The sequence below is a fragment of the Gavia stellata genome, chromosome 19 (genome assembly GCF_030936135.1).
Source record: "Gavia stellata isolate bGavSte3 chromosome 19, bGavSte3.hap2, whole genome shotgun sequence".
Taxonomy (NCBI): Eukaryota; Metazoa; Chordata; class Aves; order Gaviiformes; family Gaviidae; genus Gavia; species Gavia stellata.
This window is the reverse complement of record NC_082612.1, coordinates 2,817,176-2,825,183: the sequence shown is the minus strand read 5'-3', so window position 1 is coordinate 2,825,183 and position 8,008 is coordinate 2,817,176. Positions and strand designations below refer to the sequence as shown.

The 8,008-nt window shown below is 44.6% G+C and overlaps 1 protein-coding gene across 1 annotated transcript; it reads right to left on the bottom strand.

The window, feature by feature from the left end:
- Positions 1–671: 671 nt before the first annotated feature.
- On the bottom strand, positions 672–7,672 carry CCNG2 (cyclin G2). Its single transcript, XM_059826805.1, has 8 exons — positions 7,653–7,672; positions 7,296–7,433; positions 6,160–6,297; positions 4,863–5,113; positions 4,610–4,688; positions 4,432–4,530; positions 3,351–3,556; positions 672–2,854 (listed from the first exon to the last, which is right to left on the bottom strand). The coding sequence occupies exons 2-8, from the start codon at positions 7,404–7,406 to the stop codon at positions 2,722–2,724; spliced, it is 1,017 nt and encodes a 338-aa protein (XP_059682788.1). The 5' UTR covers positions 7,407–7,433; positions 7,653–7,672; the 3' UTR covers positions 672–2,721.
- Between the last annotated feature and the right edge of the window lie 336 nt (positions 7,673–8,008).

Genomic DNA, 8,008 nt, shown 5'->3' with positions numbered 1-8,008 from the left:
GCCTTGTAGTGTTCCTGTATTTTAATAAAAGTAGCTATGAAGGCCAGTAAGAAAAAACCTGAGGATTATTTGAACAGTATCGGTGGCCTTACTCTTCCCACACATGCCGCCGGCCTATGAGTGACAGCACTCACTGTCAGCCTCACAGCACCCTATTCATTCCCAGCCCCAGCCTACACACACTGCCCCAACATCGGAACATCCGAGGCAGGATTTCCCTTCCCAGCAGCAGCAGCCAGAGGTGAAAGACAGGCTGGCCTGTCAGAGGGAGCACCTCTGTGCTTTCTCTCGCTCCTTCCCTTGCACAAGAAAGTAAAAAAGGACAAGAAGAACCGTATCATGCTACAAGGTGCAACAGGTCTATCATGATGTTTACGGCCATCTCAGCAGGTAGCCAAGTGGAGGTCCTGACCCCCCCTTTCAGTCTTTCTAGGGCTGGGAACATCTTTCCATCAGAACCATTTACAGCCCCTTAGTCCCTAATTTTTGCAGCATGGGCACCATTTGGAAATAATTTGGCAAGATGGGCAGGATGAGACAAAACAGCAACGAGTTCAACTTTGCCTTTGATGAGTTACTGTAGGTGTTTTGGATTGCCAAGACGCAGACACATCCCAAGACCAGGTTTCACTCAGAAGACTGGAAGAAAAAAAACAAACAAGCCAAAAGCCTCAAGTAACCAACTGTAACTCAGACCAGTTAACAAATACAGCACTTGGTTTATTTTTATTTTCAACTGAAACAAGACTCAGTAGGTTTGTTACCTGTAACCAAAGTACTCTATTTCAGAAGTGAGCTTCTAGGCGCAGAGACTTGCAGTAAGAAGTCTTCAGATGTACAGTATTTATATCACAGAGTACATAATAAATTACTATCTACATGCAACATACCTACAAAAAGTTACATATAACGTAAAAAAATACAGTATTTTCTGCTCATTTTTTGTTTTAAATTTTTTTCTGTACATTTTCTCATTTACATTTTTATATACATTTTTGTAAACTTTTCGTATTCTTATAAAACTGAAATCACATAACAGCTATGAACTTACGGCACCGCTCTTACCATTCTAAAAACAACACCTGCATCTACAAAACAGCCTTTAGCTTGTTTGCTCCTTCATTTCTACTTTGGCACCACCACACTGCACACCATTATTCTGAGCTAATTAGTCCACTTGCTACCTAGCCATGTTCTCAATAGGGAGAAAGGCAACCATACTTCAGTTTGTGCTTCAACAGAAGTTCAGAGAAAACCATTAACTACTTCATCAACATCACATTTACCTGATATTACTGCATAATATCAACTTTTCCTGCACTAACTGCTTTACATAAGCATGCAAACAAGTCTGATTATGACTCAATCAATAACATGAATATACAAAAAACAACTACAGGGTTAAATATTAAAAGGAATGTAGACTTATCAAGATTTACCATGTTAATAAGTCTAAGCTAATAGTATGGATTGACATGTTAACAGTTAAGGTTTTAAACACACTGAAGTATACAATGTGAGTTTCAGTGTAAAAACATCTGTATGAAATAAAATATGAAATTGCTCCCTGCCACACACTTAATACTATCTTTTAGTGAAAACTAGTATTGACTAGAAACCTCCTTCTTGCCACGCATACTCCTGTTGTGAAACAGGGATTCCCAAAGTTTATTAAAACCAAGCTTTAAGAAAAATCTATTTTGAGTACACAGCTCAAGATCCTCCTGAAAAGGAGCACAGCACGTAAAGCGTGAAAACAGTTTCAGTATTTGGCCCATTTAGAAGTAGATCATTTTAGCCTGGTACTATGTATACATATCATTCCACATAACCCACTCAGCCAATTTGATCTAATCCCAAAATACTAAAGGGTGGAGGTGCCCTCAGGAGGACTCTAGTCCAACCTCCTGCTCAAAGCAGGGTCAATGCTGAATTTAAACCAAGCTCGGGGTTTCGTCGTGTTGAATCCTACAACATCCCAGGACAAAGACTGCTCAGCCCCTCTTGGTCCACTCCCATGTTGGACTGTCCCCATGGAGCATTTTCTTCCATTAACTGAGAACTTCACACTTCAATTTAATGAAAGCCTCCCATTCATGCTCCATGCTTCTCAGTCAAGACCCTGAAATCATGTCCTCCTCAGCAACCTCCTCTTAGATACCAAGAGGCTGCTGATCAATCCCATTTTCCCCCAAAGGCCACTTTGCCAGGCTCAATAAGCTCATTTTGCCTAGCCTCTCCTCACAGGTCCTGTGCCCCGAATCGCTTAAATCTCCTTGCAGCTTCCTCTTGGACTTGCACCAGTCAATCAACATCTTGAGCCCAGAACTGCACACTGTTCCAAATGACAATGAATGCCAAGTAAAGGGAGGAAAAGGCCAGTCTTCCCTCCATCTCTTGGCCATGCTCCTGTTAACGCAGCCCAGTATGCTGTCAGCCTTCAGTGCTGCCAGGGCACACCGCTAATGTGTTCAGCTGCTCACCATTTTGGACCATCAGGTACAGGACTACATTCATGCTTGACAACAGAACTATACATCAACTTTTTTTGCTGAACTGGGGACATGAATGGGATTTTTTCTTCCTTAAAATTACAACAACAAAAAAGCCAAGGCAGGCATTCAAAGCATTGATATACCACAGCAATTCTTGCCTTAATGCAGTTTACCACCTCATTTATTATTGCCAAAAGACTCTGTGGTGCATTAAAAATCCTTACTGCTAAGACCGACAGCTAAGAGTTTGCCACTTTGTTTTAGGTTTGAGTTCGAAGAAGAAGGTGCCTTCCAGATCACTCGGAGGAGAACTGCTAAGGCTTTCTTCTCCGCTGCTCATATCTTCACAGGAGTCTTCACTAGAAGGAACAGTAGGAAAGGTAATTTAAACAAAGCACAAACCCTTAGAAGTGGCAAAGTACTCTTCAATCCTGTGTTTTCTTGCAAGTTGTTCTGTTCCTAGTACAACATGCCAGATCTAAACGCTTCTCAGCACTAAGACTTAAATCATAACAAAGTACAATTTCCTTTCTCCTAATGCCAAAAGTCTCCTACCAAGAAGCCAGTGTTCAAGTATGAAATATAAATTACTTTAGAAGACTTAAATGCTTTATAAGCCTCCCTGCCCTAAAAAAATGGAATGCCTCCCCCCACCCCGCAAAGCACTTGCACTTCTTGAACACCACAGTGACAGTTCTCCATTTTTTTTTCTTCTGTTTAAGTTAAGTATTTTCAAAGCTAGCAATTTTTTTCCCAAGTAGTACTGAATAAGCCTAGTTATACAGACTTGCCAGTACCATTTCCAGAAAATGAGAATTCCCAACAAATTAACCACCTGGTATAAGTTTAACCAACCTCTTGCTTTCATTGAAACATCCGCCCTCTGGTATTGTTGGCAACTCAGGAACACTATAGTAACTGTTTTGTAGATTCTGGGCTGTACGTCTCGAAACAATCCAAACTAGCTTTTTATGATCAGGCTTGCAACATTCAGGAGAAGAATAATCTGCTAGGCATTTCGAGACCAGTTCCCTCCAGTAAAGTAGGTCACTATCACTTATCTGAAAAGCAAGAAAGAACCTATTTAGTCTATTACACACAGACTCTAAAGATAACCTCTCCCTCCATTTTACCTTCTCGGAAAAGACTTGGAAAAATATCAGTCAAGATGTGAGTCATAACTGTGATACCTTTGTCAAAGCTGGGCTGCTTTTGAAGGTGAACTGCTATACACCTCCCAGAAACGTCCACGTTGGGTCGACAGTTTGCCTGTCAGTTGCTGTTAACACTTCCATTATCACCTCCCAAAGGAAAAACGAAACCCAGATTATTCCATTTTAAAATGGAATAATCTCATACTTTAAGGAACTACTTCCAACCCTCAAGAAACTGGGTTAGTTCAATTTGACTGTAAGGGTGAAAAGCAGAATGCAGCTCAAAGCTATATATCCTATGTTAGTTATTCAGGCAAAAAGAGCAGCCAGCCCAGCAGTCATTGTAGTCCTACGAACCAACTGGAAGTTTCTCTAGAACATACTGCTAGAACTGTACAAGTTAAATCAGCTGCTTGTTAAAGCACGTATTGTGCAGGCATTAGGCCAGCATTTCTTCTCATTTTATACATTTAAGCTCGTTTAACCCATAATCCTTTTGCTTGCCAGGCAGCTGCGAAGATGTGCCAGTGTGAAATGACTACCTGACCTCATTCTCTAAGCAGCAGGTTTTTTGCATTTGGCATTCTACCAGGGAAACCATGTTAGTTACAAGAGTTGCAGACAGATGCTTAAAGACCCATTTCATGGCTTATTTCAGCTGGTGCCAAACAGTACCTGTAAAGATTGTACACTGGCATCAGGGGTCCCTTAAATGTAACATTGTACATCATTAACCACACCAGTTTCAACAACTGCAAAAGCAATCCACAGAAAGTGTTTACCTTAGAATGCTTTTGAACACGCAGAAGGATCTCAAACAGCTCAACAGATTTCAAAGTCTGAACTTCTAGAGTGAGAAGGCACAAGGCCAAGACAGATGGCTAGAAGGACAAAAAACACCGCTCAACATGACATGAATCAAAACCTACTCACAAGTCAAAGCTAGCTACTTCTACTCACTTTTGCTTTAGAAAAGACTAGACGACAGTTGCAAGCTTTTAGCTGTGCTTCCAATTTGTCGAGATTCAATACTTCTTTCCTGTAAGACACCCAAGAGAAGAAGCACTTGTATCAACAAGCATTCACTTGTCAGGAAGTAAAAACTAAGGAGCTGCCTCCTATACAGCCAATGCCATAATCACTGAGGAGGCAACTAAAGAGAAAAAGGGCTTAGCAAACATATAGACCACCATCAACGTGCAATTCAGCTCACCTTTCTGAGGTATGACAGAGTACAATAGCATGGTACAAGTGCAAGAAGGTTAAGGCAGTAGTAGCTTTAAATTCAAAGTGCAACTTTTCTGAAATTATCTTTTCCATCCGTTTCAGGTCGGACACAGTGCATTTACATTGGCTGATCCGGATGATCTCATGAGCAGATGGAATATTGCATTCTTCTTCGACTACTCGGGCAGCCAGTTGGAAACAACAAACTCCAATGCAAGATAAATGCTTCGGTTTCACCTAAAAATCAGAGGAAACACTATGAATACTTCCCCCATAAACACCATGCTTATCAAACAGCAACACTGACAGCTCACCCAGCCTAGGTGAGCTCTTTCGAATATTCACAGTTCAGTAGAAAGAGAGATTTGCTTATCTCAGCTAGACCTGACGTCAGCTCATACACCTCACCTAGTCATGACTAGTTTCATCACTTAAGTTTCAGCGAAACACAGTTGACAGAGCCAATAAAGCAATAGCAATCTGCCACAGCCAAGTCAGAGGAAGTGACATTCGACAGCTGAGCACCCTCTATTGACATTGTTCCACATCAGTACACAACAAATAAATTGCAGTGAGAGCTGCAATACCACGCTCCTCCAAGCGGCAGTGCTCACTTACCCTCATTTAAAACCTATGCAAATCCAGCCCGAGCCTGTTCTAGGCAGTCCTATCCCTCCACAACTTGTTCCTACCTCTGCTCTTCTCTCCCATGTACCAGCATAATCTTCTGTGTAACCTCAAGGACAGGCAAAACAGAGAACTGATGCAACTCTAGTTTTTCCGCCAACTTAATACTGGGGAACTGGTTTAGGTTCAAATTGTCTGCTGTAAAGCAGAACATGGAAAGAAAAACATCCAGGAAATGATAATTTGGTATTAGTTCCAGCGCTAAGCTAAGCTTTGACACAGCACCTAGAAATAGTCTGTAACACATATTGGTCTGCTCCTTTTTAACTCCTCCCTTCTTAGTCTTTTGCATCTACATGGCAAAGGTCACAGACTTAGAGGAAATAAATCGTGCTGCTACTTGCCTTTAGAGGTAAAAAGAAGCCATAATATAAAATAGTTACTACATCATATCAATGTAAGCTCATCTTTCATGCAAGAACTGAACTCCAAGTTTACAAAGGAGAACTTCAGAAATGTTGCTAGCATATAATGAGTAAATAGCCGGAGTTATCACCTAGATTACAACCTTCCCCTTTTTGTCAGACAACAAAGTTGACAGGAAGCTCGCATATTCCCAGCTGACACTATAGCAGGTCCTCTCCCCCCTAAAATACCTTCATAAGAGCCAAGAATCTGTCCAGAATGTTAACAGCCAAAACAAACGTTTCTGTTGCAAAACCGAAAAAGTTGGTCAGACTCCAAAGATCTTCCACCTTGGCATTCCTCTGCCTCGGACACAGAGTATTTTCATTCTACGGCAAGAGAAACAAAGTCAGAATTATTCAGTGGCAGCAGTGATGACTGTGACTGCTCGCTCCCCAAGTCATCTTTTACTTAGATCAAAGGGAAGCAATTCTTTTCTTCTGTAAATACTCTTATTTCTCTTAAATTAAAAAAATTAATTTAGATACTTGAGACTCAAAACACACCCAAGGTACTTGGATTACAGGCAGGTCCTGAGTCTCACTGGTGCAATACCCAGCACAACCACATTTCCAAGTACGCACTTATTTTAGGACAATAGTTACCAAATGCATGCATACACTGTGACTCTTGACCTTACAGAAACAAAGATGACCGAACTCAGCTTATTCTCCTCTCTGCCTGCATGTCAATATTTAAGCAACAGAAGTTCTGCTTTCAAAATAAACAAGCAGACCGATTTCAGAGACTTTTTGTTAAACATTAAGGCCCTTCCCAAAGAACTCGCACACATCTGACGGAATGTAAGCCTGCCCTAAACTCAGTAAAGAACGCCAGTCATTAGTGTGGAAATGGTGATGCTTAGTTTATTTTTTGCTGTTAAGCACCGAGTGTTTCTAGGTTCATTCCCCTAGACCTTGCTAATGAAAAGCTGATCATTTCCCCATTTATTAATTGCCTATTTGACATCCCAGCTTTCCTGCAGCAGTACAACGTAGTGCTACAAAGCTCCCGAGATGAAAACAGTACACTTCTCTTGGTTCTGCGTTCACTCGAAGTTTAAGCAATAAATATTTAACGCCTGAATATTTTACTTGCCCTGTAGGTCATAGCTCTTCGATAATGTAGTGTATGTTAATAACTAGAGATTGAAATAGAGTTAAAAGAAAAGGCAAGCGGCGCTCACAGAGGAAAGAATTAACTCTCCGACATTAAGGCACGTCTCGCTTGTAGCTCAGAGGTTTTTTAACGCACGTATTTCCTGCCCCGAGGAGGCCGCCTCCTCCCGCCGCGCCTACCCCAGCCCAGCTCCCCGGGCCCCCCTCACCTCGGCCGCGCACTCGATGAGGCTGAGCCCCTTCTCGCGGGGCTGAAACCGCCCCTCCTGCTCCAGGTGGAGATTCAGCTGCTTGAAAAGCCACAGCGCCTCGCTGCTCATCTTCTCCCCCGCCTCCGGAGCCTTTACCTTCACGGCAGACACCCGTCGTCAGCAGCTGGCAGCTCGCCCCCCGCCGCCGGACAAAGGCAGCCGGGCGCCCCCCGCCCCCTCCCCGCCGGAGGCCTCTCAGCCGCCTCCCCCCCGGGGGGGAACCCCCCCCAGCACCGGGGAGGCGAACAAAGGGACCCGACAGGCCGCCTCAGAGAGGGAGCAGCCCGGCCCCGCCAGCGCTGCCGGCACACTCACCCGGGGCGGTGGTGAGGGGCCACCGGGCCCTCCCCGCGGTCCTCACCGCTCGGCTCCTCCGCGGCGGGGAGGGGGAGGCGAGCCCGGCTCCCGTCACCGCACGGACGCGGGTGGGTTCCGCCACCGGCCCCGCATCCAGGCAGGGCCGCCTGCGCCCCCGCCCGCGGCGGGCCCCGCTCGCCTCCCCCAGCGAGTCACGGCGACGCCCGCGGCAGCGGCACCATCCCCGGCCCTCACCCGCCGCCGCCGCCCCGGCCCCGCATCAAAATGGAGGCGGCGCAGCCCCGCCCCCTTGTTTTTGTTCTGGCGGCCCGCAGATGGCCCCGCGCGGAGCGCTCCCTCCTAGGCCCGGCCGG